The 23,412-nt window shown below is 47.7% G+C and overlaps 1 protein-coding gene across 1 annotated transcript in view; it reads left to right on the plus strand.

Annotated features, from left to right (window-relative positions):
- Positions 1 to 23,412, plus strand: part of Lexm (lymphocyte expansion molecule) — a 34,827-nt gene that overhangs the window by 2,609 nt on the left and 8,806 nt on the right. Inside the window, exons 2-10 of the mRNA XM_041652039.1 lie at positions 3,597 to 3,668; positions 4,921 to 5,008; positions 5,377 to 5,541; positions 5,724 to 5,846; positions 7,727 to 7,864; positions 7,947 to 8,090; positions 10,197 to 10,358; positions 11,208 to 11,333; positions 14,430 to 14,563. Of these exons, the coding sequence (XP_041507973.1) occupies positions 3,613 to 3,668; positions 4,921 to 5,008; positions 5,377 to 5,541; positions 5,724 to 5,846; positions 7,727 to 7,864; positions 7,947 to 8,090; positions 10,197 to 10,358; positions 11,208 to 11,333; positions 14,430 to 14,563 (1,136 nt within the window). The 5' untranslated portion in view covers positions 3,597 to 3,612. The remainder of the gene's footprint in view (positions 1 to 3,596; positions 3,669 to 4,920; positions 5,009 to 5,376; positions 5,542 to 5,723; positions 5,847 to 7,726; positions 7,865 to 7,946; positions 8,091 to 10,196; positions 10,359 to 11,207; positions 11,334 to 14,429; positions 14,564 to 23,412) is intronic.

A 23,412-nucleotide genomic window follows, 5' to 3' on the forward strand; every position in this document is an offset into this window, starting at 1 on the left:
CCTTTAATCCCAGCACTTGGGAGGCAGAGTCTACGAGCTAGTTCCAGGACACGCTCCAAAGCTACAGAGAAACCCTGTCTCGAAAAACCAAATAAACAAATAAATAAACAAATAAACAAATAAATAAAAGCCAGGCTGTACTCAAAACCACTGCAGTCTGCGCTGCTCTTTGGGGGTGCACTACCACACCCAGCCGTTCTAACTGGGTTTTAACTGTGCAGTTTAGTGGCATTAAGCTTATTCACATTATCACCTCCTTCCATTTCTGAAACCTTTCCATCTTCCAAAGTTGAAACTCTATATGTCTACTTAAATAACTCCCACCAGATACGGTGGCTCATGTTTTAATATTGGTTACTCAGTAGGAGGCTGAAGCAGGAGCATTGCTAGCTCGGGGCTCATCAGAATGCCTGGAAACATATGAGACCTCATTTCAAATAATTTTACAAGGGTTGGAGATGTAGCTCAGCGATGGAGATAGGATTCCATCCCAGTTCCCGCCCCCTCCTCCAAATCCTCCTGTGCCTGGTAACTGCTATTCCATGCTCTCTTTCCACAGTTGAATACTCTAGCATTTCATGTAAGTGAAATAATATTCTTTTATGCCTGACTTGTCATTTGGCATAATGACTTCAAGCTTAATCCATGATGTAGCATGAGTAAAAAACTTTTTTTTTTTAACTTTTCTTTCCAGACAGGGCCTCTGTGTGGTCCAGGTTGACTTCATACTCACTATGTAGCCCTGGCTGGTCTGGAACTCTCCTTCTGCTACAGGATCCCAAATGTTGGGATTATGGTGCATACTGCCATTGTTGGACAGTGTTTCCTCCCTTTTTAAGGGTGAGCAGTATTCCATGGTCTGTTTGTCTGTACCTATCACTCCTTGTTTATCCATCATTTGCTTGTAAACACATGGGTTGTGGTTATTGTGAATGATGCTGCTACAAACAGGGGTACTGTGTGTGTGTGTGTGTGTGTGTGTGTGTGTGTGTGTGCAGGTGTGAAATGTGTGTGTATTTGTGTGTGTTTGGGTGTCCTGCCTTCAGTCTCGCAGCATAAGTGGTATTGCTGGGCCATGTTATAGTTCTATGTTTTATTCTTTGAGGAATCACTGGACTGTTTTACAGTATGTTCCATCAACAAAGCACAGAGGTTCCAGTTTCTCTACATCCTTGCCAGCACATGTCATCTTCTCTAATTCTGTTCATATTAACATTCTGATGGGTGGGCTAGGCTTTTGAGCTGACTCAAAGAAGATGAATAGGAGTTGGGAGGGAATGGAGTGTGTTGTAGAAGCTGGAAAAGTTTGAAAAGTCCAGGGGTTTCTCAACGCAACTTAGGCTAGAGCTGCCCCTACCTGGAGCTCACAGAGTGTGGGAAAGAGGTGACAAGAGATAAGATGTAAAGGTAGTGGCAGAAGCCCCTCACATCCCAGCTGAGAAGCTCAATTTGTTCACACTGAAACTCTTGCAGCTACAGATCTCTCAAGCCTGCGTGGGCTGTGTGACCCCCATGCCTTATTAGATGTGACCAAGGCAATTTATTCTGTCAGTGCCTTAGCTTCCTTTCCTCCAGCATGAGAGTGGGGATGGAGAGTTGTGGTGGCACCCATGAAAGAGAGTGAATTCATTGGCCAGACAAAGAAGTTTCTATAAAAGGGAAGGGTTGGACTGTCCAAGGCAGTAGCCTCAGGGCAATGGCCTCAGGGCAGTGGCCTCAGTACAGAGCTGACTCACACTGGCCCATGGACCTTGGTTTTGTATCTTGTACCACCCCTTCAGCCAGCCTGCAGCCAAGAGATCACTTAAAAGAAAAGACACAAGCGGCTACAGCCATTCCACAAGAGTGCCTAAGGAGGCCTAGATTGATAGAAGAGACTTCTGCTCGGTGCAAGGTCAGCCACAACTCCATGACACTTCAGTGTAGCTTTCCAAGGATGCTCCGTCATATGTCCTCTCCCAAGTGGGGACATGGAAGTTCCGTGAGCACATCGTGTCCAGAAGAGAGCTAGGGAACAGCAAAACCAGCTAGGGAACAGCAAAACCAACCTTCAAATGTAAGGGTCCCTGAGAAACTGGGCTACATTCCTTTATCCATTTCCCATCATGTAACAGATATGTACTGCATATTTCCTAAGCGTGCTGGGTCAAGAGAGAAGGACCCAGTCTCTTTCTGTGGGCCTCTCAGAGGCCCTTTCCGAGGCTAGGAATGACTCTGAACTCTTGCACCTAAAGTAGGTCATTTAATCCTCGTAAAAATCTGGGAGCTAGAGTGTTGCTTCATTTTCCAGGTAAGACTTAGAGAAGGAAGTGACTTTCCTGAGGTCCCAGGGCTGGGGAGGGATGGAGGCCATGGCTGGTGCCTCTGACCACCAGTTCAGTGGTTGTACCGTGGGCACTCTATCAGCTACTGGGCCTGGAGTCAGAAGTCCAGCTCTCCATTTAAATACCAGCTTTGGTGGTGGTGGTGGTGGTGGTGGTGGTGGTGGTGGTGGTGGTGGTGGTGGTGTGTGTGTGTGTGTGTGTGGTGGGGGATGGTAAGAGACCTGCTGTGTCCCTGGGTTGCCATTGGTTGGATGCAGGACTGTGCATATCCTCTGTCTAACCCCAGTTACACTGACAGGATCTGGGCAATGGGGTGTGGATAGATGTTTGTTCTATCTCTGCTGACGGCCCTTGGCAGGATCAGAGATGATGATGGAGACATCAGACATTTTCCTAGCACAGCCAAAGGATGCTATCGGTGGGAGAAGGTAGTAGGCAGAAGAGCTGGTCATGCCAGGTTGGGACACTCTCCCTTCTTTCTTCATTTCGCGACTGCTTCCTTGTTTGCGATTCTACTGTCTAAAGCTTCCCCTGAAGTACCTGGCCCATAGGCTGGGTCCTACCCCCACCTCCTCCCCTCAGTCTGGCCAAGCTGCAAAGGATGTTGTTTTCCTCACTATACACAGAAGACAGGAACAACATTTGGGTTGCAGACATTCTTCAGGGTTTGCTCAGAGCGGATGTCTGAGGATGGACCAGTCCCGATGGTACTACATCCTAGATGGTACTACATCCTAGATCCTAGATCCTTCACCTATCTCTTCACCTTATTTGCCCTCCGCGTGCTCCATCCTCTTTGCCCTCCCGGAGTTCCTTCCAGTAGAGAGGGAACAGAGTTCCAAGTTTGCTCTCCCATTGGTTTCCCTTAATACAAGGTGAGCACGAAGGCAATTCCTGAGCCTGGGCTTTCCCAGGTCCAAGCAGAAAAAAACAAAACAAAAAACAAAACAAAACAAAACAAAAAAACAAACAGATTCTCACCAAGTGAAAGGAACACTCTCATTAAACCCCGGGAGGGATTCTAAGGTCTGCAGGATCCCGAGAAGTGTCTCTGGCAAGGCCGCACTGGGAATATAAAAATGAACGAAAACGGCAGGGGGCAGCCAGCACTGGTAAGGCCCCACGTGGCACGAAGCAGGTCTGTGCTTGCTGAATCACAACGCCCAGGTTGCGGGTTGCCGTGGCAGCGCGCGATGTCAGGGCGGTGTTGTGTGCGGGGGAGGGGGGGATGGGGGAGAAGGCTGGAGGCCAGGCTCAGTGGGACACCACGGTCCCCCCTTGAAACACCATGTCCACCCACCCAAAGTGGTTCAAAGGGGCGCCCTTCGGGGTGCAGAGTCACAGGTGGGGCCCAACTGCTTCCTGGTCTGGCACCCAGAATTCAAGGGAGTTCTTGTGGGCCCCACGAGCTCCTCCGCCACGGGAGAGGGAGGCCAATGCTGAGACCTGGAGGTGGAGGGGGGGGGGGCGGGAGGGGGGAGGGGAAAGAGCGCTGGGTCGCCCCTCCCCACCTCTCACTTCCCCGCCCAGGCTCTACCATAATCCCTCCCAGGCTCTACCATACTGAGTCCTTCCTCCTCCTCCTCCTCCTCCTCCTCCTCCTCCTCCTCCTCCTCCTCCTCCTCCTCCCCCCTCCTTCTCCCTCTTCCTTCTTCTTCCCTCCCCTGCTCCTCATTCTTACTGTGTAGCACTGACTGGCATTGAACTCACAGAGATCTGCCTGCCCTTGCCCTCTAAGTGCTAGGATTAAAAAAAGCACACACAACCATGCCTGGCCTCCAAACTTTTTTTTTGGTTGTTTGTTTGTTTCACTTCTGTAATAAGTTATTGCAAACTATTTCTAGATCATCTATGTGGCGTATTCAGAGATGCCACATGTCCTGTCCATGAAACAGCTGAAAAGTTCTGAATGGGTTTGCAGCCCAGGTCTCCTTCCTTCCTTCCTTCCTTCCTTCCTCCCTCCCTCCCTCCCTCCCTTCCTTCCTTCATTTCTTCCTTCCTTTCTTTCTCTTTTTTTTTTTTTTGGGTTGTTGGTGGTGTTTTTTTGGTTTTTTTGTTTGTTTGTGTTTGAGACCAAGTCTCTCTACATAACCCTGTCTTGAAACTCATTATGTAGACCAGGCTAACCTCAAATTCATAGCAATCCACTTGTCTCTGCCTCCCACGTGCTGGGATTAAAAGTGTGCACCACTATGCCCAGCTATCATATTTCTTTATATTATATTTGATACAGTTGTACATAAATGGCCTATGTGCCACACATGGTTCTAGGATCTGAGGTCGCGAGCTGGTATGGATAATCATCCTATATATATTATTAAAAGTATATTAAAATGATACAAAGTATACACTGTGCAGTGTAACTATCCATCTAGAGGTGGGGAGGATAACAGGACTTTGGAGAGAAATGAAGCTGTGAGGAGAAGCAGAGCAGAGGCTGTGATGGTGATGGCCAGCGGCAGGAATCTCTGGGATGCTCAGTGAAGCAGATCCAAAGTCATGTCTCCTGGGAAGCCAACTCCCTTGTCCCCAGGGCTGCTCCAGCCAGGCGGGGATGCCAGCCACAGGGCTCCCAATTGGCTGTGTAACTCCCTAGGTTTGATGTCTCTGCTGTTTATCCCAACCAGAAGAAGTTAAGCACCTTCACAGAGGCCCCGTACTCCAGGCATCATTCTGGGGAACAGGTGAGCCTGCCTCCTCGCGTGGGGTCTGTATCTTCCTCCACCCACCTGTGAATGCTCCAACCCAAGCTCCGCTCCTACTAGGGCTTCAGGACTGGGGCGGGAAACGAGGTGTTAGGGGTCTCAGGCTTCCTTCTGCAGCCTCAGCGCCAGCCTGGCTTTATACTTTATGTCCCTGAAGTGGAACAGGGCCAGGGCCAGGGCCAGGGCCATCAGGGCTGACTTGAGTGCAGAGCCCTGGGTATCAGGCTGGGGGGACTGTGTGGTTCCATTTCCAGGTCAAAGGTGACTTGGGGGAGGACTTGCTGGGGGTTGGGAGGGGCTAGATGGCTAAGACTGATTCAGTCAGCGCTGAGCCTGCTCTAATTTAGTCCCATATAGGACCTGGGACCTATAACTCCAAGGATACGTGCTTCAGCAAGAAGTTTCTGGAACAGAAATTGGGCTCAGGCTGGGCTCGGGCCCAGGAAGCCACTCGACTAACCCAGCTACCCCACTTCCAGTACAAAAGTATCATGAAGGAAAGACAGCAGCAGGTGAGGCTTAGAGCATGGCCCTCCCCACCTCCAGGAACCAGGCTTCCTGTCCATGTGGCTATTCCTTCAGAGTCCCGGTGGACACAGCTTCCTCTTGGAGAGTTCCACCATCCCTGGGGTTCCTTCCTGGCTGGACCTTCCTTGGTTCCTTTTTCATCATGCGGTCTTTTCTGTTGGGGCAGGTGCACAAGCTGGGACCTGGCTCTTACAACTTCAAAGACTTCTTAACCCAAATGCAGCAGAAACCACAGAGCAAGCGGGGGCTGCTCAGCTCTGGGGAGATGCGCTTCCGAGGACTCATTGGGGTAGGTGCTCCTGTCTCCTCCAGCGTCTGTCCCTTGTGGGAAGGGTTTTGCAGCTTGGATAGATTGAGAAGCCCCCTTCTTTGGGCCGGTCTCCTCCCTAGGCTTGGTCAGGCTCTCCTCTGCCTCACTGGCCCTTCTGCGCTCTCCTGTGTCTCAGCCTTGAGCCCAGTGGCTGTGAGATCTTCCAGAAGGGACAAACGTGGTTCACCTCCAGGTCTCAGAAGAAACCTAGAATATATCAGAAGCTCAGAAACTGTATCCAGTCTGCCAGCGAACCAGGAAATGATGACTAAGCAACAACAGAATGCCAGTACTGAACTAGGCCTTGAGAGATCTGACAGAGATAAATGAGTAGACACCCAGGAACACAAACCCCAGTATGAAGAAGGACATACATAGCTGGCCAGAGTTTTAGGGGGGAAATGACACAAGGAAGGAGCACTGTGGAGTGATTCACAGACAGCAGTTTGGGACCCACAGGTCATAAGCAAAGGGAACTCATGATACCTGATTCTTGCCTAGAACATTCCTGAGGATGGGAACAGTATAGGCTAGGGACCCGAGATGGGGATACGCTTGGCTAGTTCAAACAATAGCCAGGCTGCAGAGAGCTGGTGAGGTGGGAGATGAGAGGGTTCGGAGTGAAGTCTGTGAGGAGGGCCTTGCAGCCCAGGGAAGACCTTCAAGAGTCCTGCTAGGGGCTTTGAGAGGACACTGAGGTCTGGGGAGGCTGAAGGAGCTCCTGGAGGGAGGGCCCAGCGCATCTTTTCAATCTGACTTTTAGAGACAAGCTTCCTGCGTGTTGATTGCGGGGTAGGGTCGAGGGGTGGGGGGCGGTACTGACTTGCTTTTTTTTCTGGCTGCTGTTAAGGCTTTGGAGCAAGTCAGCAGTTAAGGGTCCAGTCTCCTAACAATGGGGTTTTCTCCAGAACACGCCACCTACACTCTGAGCCACGGGAGGAAGCAAGACCCATCTGATTTTTCTGGAGACAGACAGATCTTATCCTCATAGTGGCTTGATTTTGCATGCACAGGCCCCACCTCCTCTGCTAGGTCTGGCTCCCCTAGGGTTTGGTTGCTGAGCCCAGAGGAGAGGTGGGTTGCATCATCTGCGTAGCAGCAGTGCCCCCACGTGGCTAAAAGATGCATATCACCCAAGACAAGCTCTATCTCCCTGCACCACAAACTAACTCTGCTCATTGCACTTCTAAAACTATCTAGAAACTAATCCAGGCCTCTGTTACTAGCCACAGTCACCTCACCCTCACTTGTGTGATGGGACCTACTAGGTGCCAGGTCCTGGGCAGAGGTCTTTGCAGACATTTTACTCTGTCATCATTCCCTGCAGGGAAGTATTAATCCCACAGACCATGCGGCTCAGAGGCCCAAGCTCCCCCAGCTAGGCAGAACCTAGGGTCCCCCAACCCAGAATTCGGGGTGCTCACCCATCCCAGCCTGTTCACAGCACAATGAGGAAGCCGGTCACAGAGCTGTAGGTTTACAGAATAGCAGCCTGTGTGTGTGCTGGGTAGGATAGTGTGGGTCCCAGGAGAGATGGTGCCTGGGGATCCTTGCAGGGTTGGCATGATTGCACCGCTGGAAGGTAGGAAGGGGAATTCTGAAGGACGAAAACATTGTAAGCAAACAGAGCAGGGAGACCAGGTGCAATTCAGCAAGGCAGCAATGTAGCCGGCCTCGAGCTAAAGGTATGAGCCACAGAGGACACTCACAGGTGATGCCATGAGGCGGGGTAGGTAACACAGGCACAAACTGAAAACCTTGTTCCTCTTGAGATTCGAAACCCCAGGCATCTCTTCCTCAGGTGAACCAACACGAAGAGTGGGACTGACAATTTTGCGTTTCTGTCTCCTGCCCTGCAGAACTATTATCCAGGCCCTGGAAATTATGGGGAGAAGGGAAACCCATACACACGGCTGGAGGAGAATGCTTGGAACCGCTCACATTCCGAGGGCCTTATGTGTAGGATGTCCAACAAGCCGCCACCCCTGTCTCACCAGGTAACTCCCCACCAGGCATAGGGAGGCTGAAATTCCACCTTGGCCACTCCCTTGTAAGTACCTCTACCACTTTTGTCTCTAGGGCAGTGGCCTGGGACCTGGTACCTACACCATCAAAAGTGGCATCGAGAGCTTCGTGAACCGATCCACTGGTACTCGTGGCCCCTACGACATTTTCTCTGGTGAACGAAGCAAGCCTATGCCCTACGGACATTATGCCATGCAGGTATGTGCCTGGGTGGGTGACTCTGAGCTCCACCCCCCGGCAGGCAGGCTTCATGGATTAGCCACAGGAACAAAGTCCTGTGTGCCACATGTTGCTGGGAGGAGGTGGTCTCCCCTCGTTGACTGTGTGCCTCTGCCAGGGTGGGATATAGTTCCCTGTGTCAGAGCAGGGACCTGAGCACGGTTTTGCACATCAGATCCTATGGTTCGTTCTCTCCTCAATACCGACATGAACTGCACATATACAGATGGTCCAGCATGCAGGGCTGGTATGTCAGCTGCTAGACCTGCGGGCACCCCAAGGGTACAGTGTCTGTTTGTAAACATTTCCCAGCTCAGTAGTGGCAGGGCTCTGGGTAATAGAGTCCCAGAGTGGAAGGGGAGAGGTGACTGAGGTAGCCTTTTAGCTTGCCAGACCCCTTTCCAATCCCCGTCAAAATCTTGCTACAGGATTTCATAGTTTTCCGTGTTTTGCTGTTTTCAAGATTACAGCTAGAGGGATCAAGTATGTGTCCAGACCTGTTTGTCCTGTCCCCACCTTGGAGTCGCTGCCTGAGCAGGGTTAGTCCAGTTCGCAGTCTAGTTGCAGGGAAATAGCCTGTGTGGAACTTCCAGTCGAGGAGAAAGAAAGGTACAACCAGCCAGGAGCAGAATAAAAACGGCAGCTAATGGGAGACCACTGTGGTGGCAGACAGTGTTAGCAGCGCTTGGGAAGGAGGTGGGTGAAGCGGGAATACCTATGAGCCACGTGGTAAGCAGTCACTGTCCTGTGCCCCATGACGTGGCTGAGCTTAGGGCCATCCAGATCTACCTGCCACTAAGGCCACGTGCCCAGCACAGTAGGGCCTTGGGAACCACCTCCCCCAACCCATCCATCTTCCCCATCCCCGCTGCTACTACAGCCAAGGCTGAACTTCTTTGTTACAGATTTTATGTTTTAGGGCAATTTTAGGTTCACAGCAAAATGGAGAGGCAAATACGGAGTTTCTGCATCCTCTCTGCCTCTTGCGCCAGATACAGATATGCACATCCATAAATCTTTTAAAATGTGCATTCGTCTATTTATTTGGATGTGCGGGGTTGGTTCATGGCATGCTTGTGAAACTTACAGGAGTCAGCACTCTCCTTCCACCAGGTGGGTCCCAGGGATCGAACTCAGGAGCTCAGGCTTCACTTTTACTGCAGGCTCTGTCCCCATCCCTCCCCCGCCGTCAGAGTTCCACACCAGAGTAGTGTGTTAGTCCTGGAACCTCGGGTACAAGCCATTGTTACCACGGTGGGATTCTCTTCACGGCAGTCATTCTGTGGGCTGGTCTTGCCTTTTGTTTCGTTTTTCATTTTTATCTCTTCTTTCTTTCTCTCTCTCTCTTTCTTCTTTCTTTTCTTTTATGTCCTTCCTTCTTTCCTTCCTCCCTCCCTTTCCCTCCCTCCCTCCCTCCCTTCCTTCCTTCCTTCCTTCCTTCCTTCCAACTGGGCATGATCTCATATGCCTTTAATCATAGCATTCTGGAGGCAGAGGCAGGATCTCTGTGAGTTGGAGACCTGCATGGTCTGTACAGAAAATTCCAGGCTAGCCAAGGGTACATAGTAAAATCCTATCTCAAAATCAAAACTAAATAAATACCCCAAACACTCTATTTATTATGTATGTATGTATGTATGTATGTATGTATGTATGTATGCATACACCCTGGCATGTGTGTGGAAGTCAGAGAGCAACTCTATTGAAGCAAATGCCTTTCCTCACTGGACTATCCCGCCGGCCCATTCTGAGGATTTTGACTTTTGTGATTGGGCACAGTAGCTTCGCTAGCTGGGAAAAAAAAAAAAAAAAAAAAACACAAAACTTTGCTCATACTTGGTTTTAAATATTTGAAACATCATTCCTGACTAGCACAGTGAATGCTCAGCAAGTAAGAGAAAGAAAAGAAGGCAGGGGTAAAGGCCAGCTGGGTAGCAGAGTGGACCATGGTGGCTGGGTTCTGATTCAGGCCGGCTGGCCTGCTGCCTGCAGAGTCTGGCCCCTCAGCGCTACTCGCTTTTCTGTGAGGGCTAGCGAGCCTGTGACCTTCCTGGGGCAATGTTTCTTTTCTCTTCGATTCCTCAGAGAAAGAAGTCCAGGGAGTTGACAAATTTCAAGAGCTTCGTGGAGGAACTCAACTCACGTCACAACAAGAAGCGTGGTGCTTTCTCGAAACTTCCCCGAGAACCGAAACACCCCACAGAGAGAATTTTTTGGACTACCCTTAGTCAGTACCCCAGAAATATGGTCAGTGTACCCCGCGGTCTGTTTTCTCTCTTGGAAGGCCAGGGAGGTTGTGGGAGGTGGGGTGCCATATCTGGTTGCCAGTCTGGCCTTGCATTGGCTAGCCCCTTTCTCAGCCTCCATTCTACACCCGGCCTGTGGGTGTGGCCAGTGGGTGTGGCCAGTACTCGCAGCTGTGATTAGGATTACCAGTGTGAACCCTGTAGCTGAGCCAGGCCACCAGGAAGTCCCGGCTAGGGAATGTCTTCCCATCTGCCTTTCCTCCCCTGGCCTTAAAGAGCTGGAGAATGGGCAGAGACTGGGCAGGACAGAGTGAGATAGGGTCCATCCTCAGATTTACCTACCTGCTCTTCCCAGGGAGGGGCCAGGCTCTGCCTCCTCAAGGTGGTCCTTTCTGGGGGACAGTGGCCAGTTCTCTGAATGGGCCCTGGCAGGGTCTGCCCCAAGGGAAGAAATGAAATAGGAGGAAAAGGGCTGGATTCTCTGACTGCCTACTAAACCACTGTCCATCCCTCTCCCATGGGAGGCTGGGAGGGACACCACTTGCATTAGACAAATGGAAACTGGGGGGGGGGCAGGACTTGAAAAGGGTTCCCCCTGTAGGGGCCAGGAGACCCCATATAGGACTAAGCTCTCTGACTCCAGGACCAGTGTGCCTCAGTCCCAGGCTGCTGTTCAGAGCACTTCTCTGGTCATCTCGGGGGCTCCTGGGAACCTGTAAAGGGGCGTCTGGGTGGGGGTGGGTAGAGTGCGGGGTACTGGACAGATGAAGTCAGCTGCCATGAATCCTCAGTTGTTCTACCTGGGCTGAGATTTCTAGGGCTTCCTCACTGGGGCCTTCTTTACCCCTAGGATATAGCTGGCCCTGGTTCTTATCTTCCTCATGAGATGGAACAGAAACACGTCAACCGGCCGCCATTCCTCCTGACCTCCAAGCGGTCAGGCAATAAGGCCCACCAGATGATTTTGGGGAGCTGGGTGAGTGGGTCTGGGGGGGCATGCTGGTGGACAGGGAAGTTTTCCCATTTCTTCGGATAGCCCCAACCATTTGTGCCCTTGACACAGATGCTTCCTGGGCCCAGGACTCTGTCTCTTTCACCAACTCTGTTTGTCTTATTTTTCTAGGCGCTTGCTATCTAGGGTCTCCAACGTGAGCAGGCACGGGGGACTTGATAAGGGTCAGGTCAATGGGTCCTGTGCTAGGGCTTCTGATTCAGCATGCTTTGGGGAGGAGGGCTGGAAACGACCTTTCCAACAGATTTCCGGGGTGTACTAGTTTTCTTTCCCATTGCCGTGATCAAATGATCCCGACAGAGGCAGCTTTATGGGAGAAAGGCTTATTTGGCTTACAGTTCCAGGTTACCGTCCATCTTTGCAGGGGAGCCAGGGAGAAACTAGTCACACTGTGGCCATAGTCAAGAGCAGAGAGCAATGGGTTAACGCACGCATGCTTCCTTGTGTCCAGCCCCCTGTCTATGCTTACACAGTTCACAACCCAAACACGGAATGGTGCCGCCCACAATGAGTGAGCCTCAGTGAATGGAATCAAAACAACCCCCACAGACATGCCCACACGCCAACCTCATCTAGACAACTCCTTATTGAGATTCTCTTCTTGTGTGATTCTTGGGACAATTAAAACTGATTATCACACAGAAGCCACACTTTGAGAACCAAAGCCTTAAGAGGCCCCACCTACTGGACAGCTCTCCCATTCTTTTCCCGTCCCTGGGCAATGCTTCCCCTGTCTCTGCGCTAGTCCGTGGGGCTTCAAGGGCAGCTGGTGGAGATGTTAGCTCATTTCTTATGCCTGAGTGAACAACTTCTCTTCTGTCCCCTTCCCTCCCTGGCTCTTTTTGCTGTCCCCAGATGTGTGATGGTGCCCTTAGTTTGGTAGTGCTCTCCTAGAACAGATTTGTTCTAGCGCTTGTGAATACTTACGCCCCCATGCAGCTTTTTAGTGCCCGTTTCTCAATCACATTGATCCACTACACGTGCACAAATCCTAAGTGAACAATTCCATGAGTCACAAAATTGTCTTAGCCCCCCGCCACACACGGGTCTTGCTTCCTGCCTCCAGCGGCACAGGGAAGCTTTGTCCAGATCTGAACTTGATGTTTTTAAGATCTTTCCTGGTCTGGGACAGTCACTGTTTGCCATGGTGAAAAAAAATCCCTGAGAAGAGTCAACTGAGGGAGGACCGGTTTAGTATGGTTTTTGGTGTCAGAGGTTTCAATCCACCACGGTTGGTTCCATTCCTTTTAGGCCAGGGTAAGACAGAAACGCTATGTGAGCAACTTCCTCCAACTAGGCCTCAGCTTCCGGTGGCCATCATAATCCATTCACCACTAAACTGTACCACGAGCTGGGGACCAAGACCTTTGGGGGTCCCTTCATATGCAAGCCATATTCAAACCGAATTTCATATCCATGACACAGTCTCTCTGAGACACATCTTGCTTATAATTTACCTGCCTTTGCCTTTTAATCCCATTTCCTATCTCAGCACCCCACATGCCAACTTGTTCTAGACAATTCCTCACTGAGATTCTCTACCTCGCGATTCTAGGTTGTAACTGTCATTAACATCTGAGCTCTCAGAATCCCAAGTCACAAGTTTAGACTGGAGCCAGACGGCCATGCTGTTGTCACAGGGCCGGTGCCCGAGGTTCATTTCTGTTGCTGTGATAAAAAATCCTGGATACAGAGCTATTTAGAGAAAAAGCAACTTTATTTCAGCTCACAGTTCCAGACTGTAGTCTGCCATGGCAGAGTGGCCAAGATGGAGGGAGCTTAAAACAGCGCGTCCATCACACCCGTGGACAAGAACAGAGAGAAATGTACACATGTGTGTTGTTCAGTTTATTTTCTCTGCTCTTGTACGGTCCAGGACCCAACCCAGAATGGTATTGGCAGGTTGGATCTCCCCACATTAATTAATGAAATCAAGACCATCCCCCATGGGCACGCCCAGAGGCAGACCTGATCTAGACAATCCGTTGTTGTCTAGGTGACTCTAGATTGTATCAAGTGACAGTTGAAAATAACTCAAAGCCAGCCATGCAAAGTGCAGGCCAGTTCCCAAGGTAGGTCGGGAAGTCCTCTCTGGACACTCCTGCTTGAGAATGGCCTGTCTGAATAACCACCCTGAGGCTTAATATTAATTACAAACTGTTTAGCCTATTAGCTCAGGCTTATTATTAACTAGCTCTTACAACTTAAATTAACCCATTTCTATTCTTCTATGTTTTACCACGAGGCTCATGGCTTGTTACCACACATCTTGCTTCTCCAGCTGCTGGTGTCTCCCAGACTCTGCCTTTTCCCCCTTTATCTTTACTTGGATTTCCTGCCTGGCTCTATTCTGACTGGCTATTGACCAAATCAGATTCTTTATTAACCAATGGTAATAAAATGTATTCACAGCATACAGAAGGGCATCCCACGTCAGGCCTGGACTCTGATCTTATTGCCTCCTGTGCTTCTCTGTCATGACCTTGCTATGTCATCCTGAAAAGTTATGTCTTGTCTCTGAGCCTCTCTTATGGCAGACACAGGGGCAGGCTGGCCTAGGTGTCATTTGAAGGAGAACAAACCAGGTGGCCTAGTGACTGGAGCTGTACCCTCACCGCTCTGGATGCCAGGAGACTAGAGTCCATGCTCCCCATGAAACTGATGCTGGAGAATCCTTCCTTGCCTCTATGCAGCTTTTGGCTCTCCTAGCTCATGACTGGACCACTCTGATCATACACTGATACCTCTGTGTATGACTCCCATCAAGTGTCTTCTCTTACAAGGACACCCATCATACTAGACCAGGGTCCCACCTGCAGCAGCATGGCCTCCTCTCAACCTCTTATATATCTGCAACAGCCCAATTCTCTAATAAGGTCACAGTGTGAGACACTAAGATTACGGCTTCAGCACATTTTTTTTTTTTTTTTTTTTGTGGAGGGGCGCAATTTGATTCCTAACAGTTGGGAGGTGTCTGGGGCCTGAAGGGAGGAGAAAAGGCCTGAGGGTAAGTTTCCAAGCCATGCTCACTAACATCCTGTTGTACTCTCCCTGGCACAGAACCCAGTTGGGGTAGGCCGCTACCTCAACACCACACTGATGGAGACCAAAGACACAAGGCAGCGATACCGCTCTCTGTTCCTGAGTGGACCCAAGCGCTACCCGCTAGACCCAACCCGAGACAGATTCTTGCAGTGAGTATAGCCGGGGCTCTTAGAGGAGGCTGAGGAGAGGTAATATGCCCCTTGGTGGTCTAGAGGAGGGGCGTGCTTGGTCCCCATGCCAACCACACAACAGAGACCCTTCAGTTTAGATTCAGTTTAGATCTCGGTTTAGCATGTACTGGCTATGTGAGGTGGGTTGAGTTTTGTGTCCTTCAGCTACTGAGTAAGTGAATGGCCGAGAAGAGGCAAATGGGGTGATTGGTCTCAGGTGAGGGAAAAAAGGCTACTTCTTCAATCCTCCACCACCTAGGTTTAGCCCTAGGTGCTTGCCTCGCGCAGAACCCCAGGCTCTTGGTGTCCACTGAGGGTTGGTAAAAGTCATTTCAGGACACTGTGAAGTCAAGCATGAGAGGCCCATGAAGGCCTGTGGCAAACTATGAAGAGGCCACAGACATCAGCTACTGCTGTGTTTTATTGATCTAAGAGGCCGCTGGCTAAAGCAGAAGCTTGACCCTAGATATGCTTGAATCTGATGGACATACACTTTAAAATTGAGTATTTTCTTTGTGGGAAATTACGGAGTGGGCATTGTGAGGACCCAGGGGGGGGGGACCAGATGATTTGCTCATTTTTTTTGTTTGTTTCTTTTCCCATTTTTCATGTGTGTGGATGTGCATGAATGCATGCCTTTGCATGTGTGTGGGTGCTCATGCATGTGTGTGGATGTGCATGAATGCATGCCTTTGCATATGTGTGGGTGCTCATACATGTAGAAGCCTGAGGTTGACATTGAGATTCATTCTTGAGCACTCTTCCACCTTATTCGTTGAGCCATGGTCTCTCCATCAAATCCAGAGCTCACTGATACGTATATTCTTGCTGGTGAGCTTGCTCTGGGGATCCCCACGCTCCACTGCCCTAGGTGAGTGTTAGAGGCAGGCTGCTACACCCACCCAACATGGGATTCTGGGGATCCCAACTCTGGCCCTCATTATTTTCTGGCAAACAAACCCTTTAATTGCTGAATCATCTGTAGTTTTTAAATGTAATTTTCAGATGGTTTTATTTGTATAAAAATAGTCTTGTGGCCCCGTCTTCCTTGGTTTGAACCTTTGTTTGGGGATTCTTGAGACAGGGCAGTGGGAAGTAAGAGTTTTAATAGATTTCAAGTGTGAAAATTCTGTTTACCCTCCCTGCCTTCATGGCTGATCCATAGTCTGACTGGAAATAACCAAACTGGGATCATTTTCCTTCAGGATTTGGAAGGCTTTGCTAACTCCCAGCTTGGTTCTGAAGCCTGACACCATTCTGTCTTGTGCGTGTGACCTGCATGTTTCTTTCTGGAAACTTCCAGGGCCTTCTTTGTCCCCAGTTGGTGATGTGCTGTACTATAGTCTTTGTTCAAACACTGTGCTGGGCACTTGGTGTGCTTCTGTTGTCTGGAAGCTCAGGTCCTTCTCTGGGGAAGTTTGATTTTACAGTTTTGTCTGTCATGGTTTCTAATGTCCCCCTTTTTTTCTCTCTTTTAGATGTCAGATGTCTTTATGTGGCATTCTTCTTTTATTGCCATGTTTACGTGGGGTTTGTGTGTGTGTATGATGCATGCGAGTGTGTGTGGGCACATGTATATATGCAGGTGTGCATACATGTGCACATGTGTGTTAAGACTGAAGCTGACATCAGTGTCGAGGCAGAGTCTCTCAGGGGAACCTAGAACTCCTTGATCAACTAGTCTAGCTAGCCAGGTTAGCTCAAGGACCCCTCTCCCACCTCCCCTTTCTGCCTCCCAAGGGCTGTGATTACAGGAGACTCTTGTGACTTCGTGGCTTCTACACATAGTCTGAGGATCTGAACTCCAGTCCTTCCTAGTGCAAGGATGAACTTACACGTTGAGCAATCTTCCCAGCTTCTAGTTTCTTGTTTTCTTTTTATGTCTGCTTTTTCTGTCCTTTGTGGTAAAACTTCCTTGTCTTAGTTTTCTGGCCCCAATTCTCATTGTATTTCTAACCCCTGAGAGCCCTTCCGTCTGAGTACCACTTGCTCTTTTTCTTTCATAGTGTCAGTTCTGTGCTGTTGATGTAGGATGCTCTCTTATCTAAGGATGAGAGATTGCAGTTTTTCCTAAGCATGTTGTCTCCAGCTCTTCTCGGCTCTTCCTTTTCTTCCCCTGTTCACTCTTTTTTTTTTTTTTGGATTTTTCGAGACAGGGTTTCTCCGTAGTTTTTGGTTCCTGTCCCGGAACTAGCTCTTGTAGACCAGGCTGGCCTCGAACTCACAGCGATCCTCCTGCCTCTGCCTCCCGAGTGCTGGGATTAAAGGCGTGCGCCACCACCGCCCGGCCCCTGTTCACTCATATTCGAGAGAAAAAACACTGCAAATACCCCCATGAGTCTCATGGGGAAGAACTGGCTGGATCTACCATTCACCTGTCATGCTGCTGGGGCTTTCTCTGGGACCACTGGGATTTCCTAAAGAAGAGTCTTCCGTTCTGGGTGAGATTGGTGCAGCGTGAGTGCCCATTGAGCCACCCTACCAGCCCAAAATTTTTTAAAAATTAAATTAACCAGGCATAGTGACTCATGCCTCTAATCCCAGCACTTGGGAGGCAGAAGCAGAAGGATCTCTGTGAGTTCGAGGCCAGCCCAGTCTACATCGTAAGTTCCAGGACAGCCAAACTACATAATAAGAACATGTCTGGGGGGAAAAAAAACCCAAAAAAATTTAAATTAAAAGAAGCATTAGCATATGCTTAGAAAGCATAATATGACAAACGAGCAGAAAGCTTTTGTTTATCTGTGCCTGTGTGAGGACATGTGTGTGCCATGGCACTTACATGGGAGTCAGTTCCTTCTGCCATGTGGATCCTGGGAATTGAACTCAGTTCTCCAGACTTAGCAGCAAGCTCCTCTGCCTGCTGAGCCATCTCACTGTCAGAGCATCAAACTTCTGACTCCAGTTAAATCTAGAGAAAGGCTATTGGGTTCTTTCGCAAAATACTTATTTGTTTCTGAGTTGTCTGATTTTTTTTTATCAAAAATTTTTGTGTAGGCTTTTTATTTGTTTTTGTTGTTTTGAGGTAAGATTTCATGTAGCTGAGTTAATCTCAAACTCAGTTTGTAGTGGAGGGTGATCCTGAACACCTGCTCCTTCTGTCCCTGCCTCCCAAGTGCTGGGATATAGAGTATTATTTTGTTTTGTTTTGTTTTTTTTCAAGACAGGGTTTCTCTGTAGCTTTTGGAGCCTGTCCTGGAACTAGCTCTTGTAGCCCAGGCTGGTCTCGAACTCACAGAGATTCGCCTGCCTCTGCCTCCCGAGTGCTGGGATTAAAGGCGTTCACCACCACCACCCAGATGATATAGATTATTTTTATAGCCAGGAACAAAAAACAAGAGCCTGCAAAAAGAGTAAGACAAGAATTCTTGCCAGGCGGTAGTGGCACACATCTTTAGTCCCAGTACTACTCAGGAGGCAGAGGCAGGCAGATCTTTGTGAGTTCAAAGCCTGCCTGGTCTACAAGAGCTAGCGCCAGGGCAGGCTCCAAAGCTACAGAGGAACCCTGTCTTGAAAAACCAAAACCAAAAAAAAGAACAAAAGAAAAAAAAGAATTCTTGAAATAAAGAGAACACAACTTAAGAGTTCTTTTTTCAGTGCCATTTCCGCCCAGAACTCACTTCATTTTCTTCCAGTCCTCAGCTTTCCAGTCTGTAAGGAGAATGATTTATACCCTATAGGGAGGTGCATAATGTAAAGCTTAATTATGGCTTGTGGATGATACTTAGAGGGTCTCTGTTGGTGTCAGATTTGCGTTGGGGCTTCTGTGGCATTGTTTAGGAAGGCCTCACTCCACCAGGACCCCGGGACTGGAGGACTGTGCCCCTCAAGTGGGGAGGTCAGCAGGTGTGAGAGATTTCAAATTCGTGCTTTTGTTGAGTGGTCACTCATGAGTCCAGCTGTGTTCCATCCTGGGTGTTTCTGTTTTTCAGGTGAGTGGAAATAGTCCCTCACCCACTGCAAATGTCATTTTTTCCCTTCCTCTTTTAGCCTCCACATTTTTGTGTTCTGGATGTCTCTGTTCATGGCAATATGCCCTGATTTCATGGAAGCGCTGCTTTTTTTCATCCTTGAGAAATAAGAAGATGCATTTGTCTGATACAGACTCCCTTTCTGTCCAATCTTTTGTTCTCTGTTTTGGCTTCAATCTTCTGTTGGAGATTTTCCACAGTGTCTTATTGCCCCTTGTTTGGCATGCCTGTCCCACTAAAACCTCCTGAGGAGTTCCCCCTGCACTTTCTAGTAATTGATGCAGCCACAGAAGAACGAGTTTCAGTGTTCTTGATGAGGGTGTCTTCTAGTGCCATTGTTGCTAGATCTTTGTTCTTGGCCTTGGCCAGAGAAAGCTTTCCTGGGCTTCTAAGCCCAGTCGCCTAAGCTCTTCCATGTAAGTGAAGGGGAAGAGGTTAGAAAAAATAGGCAATCCTTCCATTTCCATTTAATCCAAATTTTACAACGTGGTGCTCATGGGGCTGCAGAGATGACTCAGCAGTTAAGAGCACTTGCTGCTCTTGCAGAGGACCTAGCTTTGGTTCCTAGCACCTACATAGTGGCTTATAACCATCTGTAGCTCCAGTTTAATGGGCTCTAACACCCTCTTTGGGAACTCCATGGGCAGCAGGCATACACATGGTATACATGCATGTTGCCAAAAGACTCATATATAAAATAAAAACATTTTTTTATAAAACAACAACAAAACCAACATGTTGCACATAGGTTGTATATGGTGGTGCATACCTAAAATCCTAGCATTAAGGAGGTTGAGGCAGGAGGATCAAGAGTTAAGGTCATCTTAGGCTATATAATGAGTTAATTCCAACTTAATTATACATCAAGACCTGATGTGAGATGCCCTTCTGTGTGGTGTGAATATGTTTTACTGGCTAATAAAGAAGCTTATTTGGTCACTAGCCAGGCAGAATAGAGCCAGGTGGGAAATCCAAGCAGAGATACAGGTGAAGATGAGTGGGGTCCAGAGAGATGCCAGCGAGCTGTCAGAGCAACAAGGTGATGTACTAGAGAACGGGTAATGCCACGAAGCCACGTGGCAATATACACATTAATAGAAATGGGTTAATTTATATGTAGGAGCTAGCCAGTAAAAAGCCTGAGCCATCAGCCAAGCAATTATAATTAATAGTAAGCCTCAGAATGATTATTTTATAAGTGGCTATGGAGACCAGCGGGTGGGAGAGAAACTGATACAGCAGGACCAGGCGAGACAGAGAAAACCTTCCAGCTACAAAGACCCTATCACTGAATAAATTAATGAATTAAGGAATGGATGGGATGGGACAGGTAGGTAGGTAGTTAGATAGATGGATAGATAGACAGATGGATGGACAGATGGATGGATAGATGGACAGATAGGTGAACAGATAGATGGATAGGTGGACGGATGGATGGATGGGTAGATGGATGGATGGATGGATGGATGGATGGATGAACGGACAGACAGACAGATAAGAGTACTAGGCTGGTGTCACTGTGAATAGAGGGCCTCAGTTTCCAAGAATAAATCTTCCATTTTCAGCAAGCATTTATCTCGCTCTCTGCTTCCTGATTCACAGTATGACCAGGCACCTCACACTCCCGCTGCCACAGAAGAGCTGTGGCACCATCATCTTCTCATCATGATGGGCTATACCCCCAAACTCCCTTCTTTCCTCAAGTCACTTTTGCCAGGTATTTTCTTATGGCAATGTGCTGTAAGGAAGCAGCTTGTTTGTCCCTGGTTGCTCAGCTCCGAAATAATACACAGAAACTATTTTATTTAAATCACTGCTTGGCCCATTGGCTCTAGCTTCTTATTGGCTAATTCCTACAACTTAATTTAACCCATCTCCATTAATCTGTGTATCGTCATGTGGCTGTGGCTTACCGGGTAAAGTTCTGGTGTCTGTGTCTGGCAGCTCCATGGCTTCTTTCTGACTCCACCCTTCTTTCTCCCAGCATTCAGTTTAGTTTTTTCCTGCCTACCTCTATTCCCTGTGTAGGCCCAAGACAGTTTCTTTATTAACCAATGGTATTCACAGCATAATAGGGGAATCCCACATCACTTCCCGATTTCTGTTTAAATAAAAAGGAAGGTTTTAACTTTAACATAGTAAAATTACATACAAAAAAACAGGTATCAAGCAAGAATTACAGTTACAATATTTATATTTACTTTATCTTTTATCATAACCAAGGAAAACAATAATTACAAATTCTTCAACTCCATCAAAGACTCCAGAAGAGTATAATATTACCAAGTAAACAGCAAGTCCATTGTAAGCTACTTCCAGAACTCTAGAATTGACAGAGAAATTTCACTGCCTGGACAGTCACCCAATGTTCTGTAACATTGGGGCATCCATCTTCAGCCTACAGGCCTGTAATATCCAGCACACTTTTCCATGAAGCAGGAAATTTCAAAGACAGTTTTGCCTATATTGGCACATTTTCTGTGCCCTGCAGAATGTCTAGCAGACTCTTTCATGAAGCAGGACCCCCGAAGGATTATCTCACCTTTAGGCAAGTTCAACAGTCATTTTTCTGCGGGTCCTGCATGTCCAGTTCGTCAAGCAGTCCAGGCAAGAGCAGTTTCTTGCCCAAATGGCTAGCAATTTTCATGAGGAGCCTCTTTGATGCCCATCTTCCTCTTGAAGTAATTGGTGCGGCCAGAAGCAGATGTATCTCACAGTCATGAAAAATCCTAAGTTCTTAAAACATTTTAAATGCCATATTCTGCAGTCTTTGAAAGGTTTAAAGAATACCTATCCATCTGAAATACATACCTGTCCATCTAGAAAATCTAACTAACATGACAACAAGCTAGACTATTATAGGTGACTCTCTGTTAACCTATATTTCTTTATTATACATTACAATTTAAAATGAGCTGCACAATCACAATACCTTAATCAAGAGCAGAAATATATATATATATATATATATATATATATATATATATACAATATAACAAAATTGACCTTAAGTTTGTATCAATAAACCAAGATCCATACCCATGCAAATCTCTATAGCATATCCCCTTTTAAATATAAACAAATATTTATGAACAACATTTGGGAATATGGGCATAGTTCTTCTCCAAACTGCTTCCTGACTTTTGTTGGGCAATGTAATTTTTTGAGGGGTGTTCAAGGTGGCCTTTTAGGGGGTCTCGGTCCATCAAACCACACTAGTCTAGAATGATTCCACAGGTTCTCATCCTCTATGGAAACAAAAGAAGAACCTTTTTTTCCAAAGCAACATATCCTTAGATCCATATTTTGAAATCAGGATAGCTTTAATACATATACATATATGTATTATTATTAATATTGTAATATATATTGGTTTGGCTTAGCAATTTCCAGAATCAAATGTCTCTCTGCAGTCAAAAAATTCAAAGACAACACAAGAGTACACATAATCCAGACCCTCTGTGTATTTTCCATCTTTACATGGCTTTTCTTAGTCTATTACTTTTTACTCCTTTAGTCTATGACTGTCTGTTTTTTAACCATTTATTCCTTTTTATAACGCTCTATACTCTTTTTCTTCTCTCTCCCAAGCCTACATACATTTTTTAAAACATACTGTGATCCATTTAGAGGTCTTTTATGTCTGAATCTGTCCTTATTGTAAATCTGTAAACCTTTTCTGACCAGAAGTGCTTCTCAAAGTGTTAAGTAATCCCTTCTTATGAACTTAAGCGGCCCCATCGCTAGGGGAAATACAGCACTGCCTGCTTGCCCCGCCCAGTTCAGCATAGCGGAGCAGAGGTCTGTTTAGTGCAAGTCATGCTCACAGCCCCACTTTTAGGCACACAATGGGTCTATGTTGCCATTAAGCAAGTTGTAGCACTCTGTTCACAAACCCCACTTAAATGCTCCATAGCTGGATCTCCAGAATCAGCAATGAGAAAAGTAACCATATATAACATCTACAATTAAAACCACAGTGTTAAACATTCTCCAAGGCACCTACCTGGCTGCCGAGAGTGGGGTAACAAACCGACACTATTCAGGCTTTCTCTGTATTCCTGTTTGCACTCAACTTCAGTCCCATTTCTAGTGGTGCCTGACGCTGCCAACTCTTTAGTCTTTTTGAGTAGGAAATTTCTTAGCTTGGGGCTTAGATTCTTGGATCTTCTCCATTGCCACTCTTCCGCCCACCTTTCTACATATGAAATACTCTTTTGCATAGTAATTCTTCCATCCGTTTGTTTGCGTGGGTCTATGCTTTAAGAGTTTTGTTTTATTTTTGGAGAAAAGTTTATTATAGACTCACAGGTGGGAGTTTAAGTGGGAGAGAAAATGCCGTGTCATTTGAGTTAAGCTGGCATGCAGGTCAGCTGCATGCCTAGAAAGGAGGGAAACCCAGTGTTATACGAAAAAGCAGACTTCAGCTCTCTGGGCAGCATTAGCTGTAGGACTCTTATTTCTTTACTTTTAGTTTAGTGAATTTTTAGAAGAGAAAGAGGCTAATATATTGTCTCGGTTACTTTTCTACTGCCGTGACAAAATACTAGGACCAAGACAATTTATAAAAGAAATCATCTAATGTGGGGGCTCACAGTTCCAGAGCTTAGAGTCCGTGACTGTCATAGTGGGGAGCATGGCAGCAGGGAGGTAGGCATGACTCTGGAGCAGAAGTGGGGAGCTCCCATCTTATCTACAAGGATGAAGCAGAGAGCTGAGGATGGTGTGGGCTTTTGAAACCTCAAAGTCCACACCCAGTACATACCTCCTCCAGCTAGGCCACACCTCTTAATCCTTCCCAAACAGTTCCAACAAGGGCTATTCTCATCCAAACCACCACATGTACTCATTTATCTC

The sequence above is a fragment of the Microtus oregoni genome, unplaced genomic scaffold (genome assembly GCF_018167655.1).
Source record: "Microtus oregoni isolate MIOR12 unplaced genomic scaffold, Mior012 000005F_ref0000423, whole genome shotgun sequence".
Taxonomy (NCBI): domain Eukaryota; kingdom Metazoa; phylum Chordata; class Mammalia; order Rodentia; family Cricetidae; genus Microtus; species Microtus oregoni.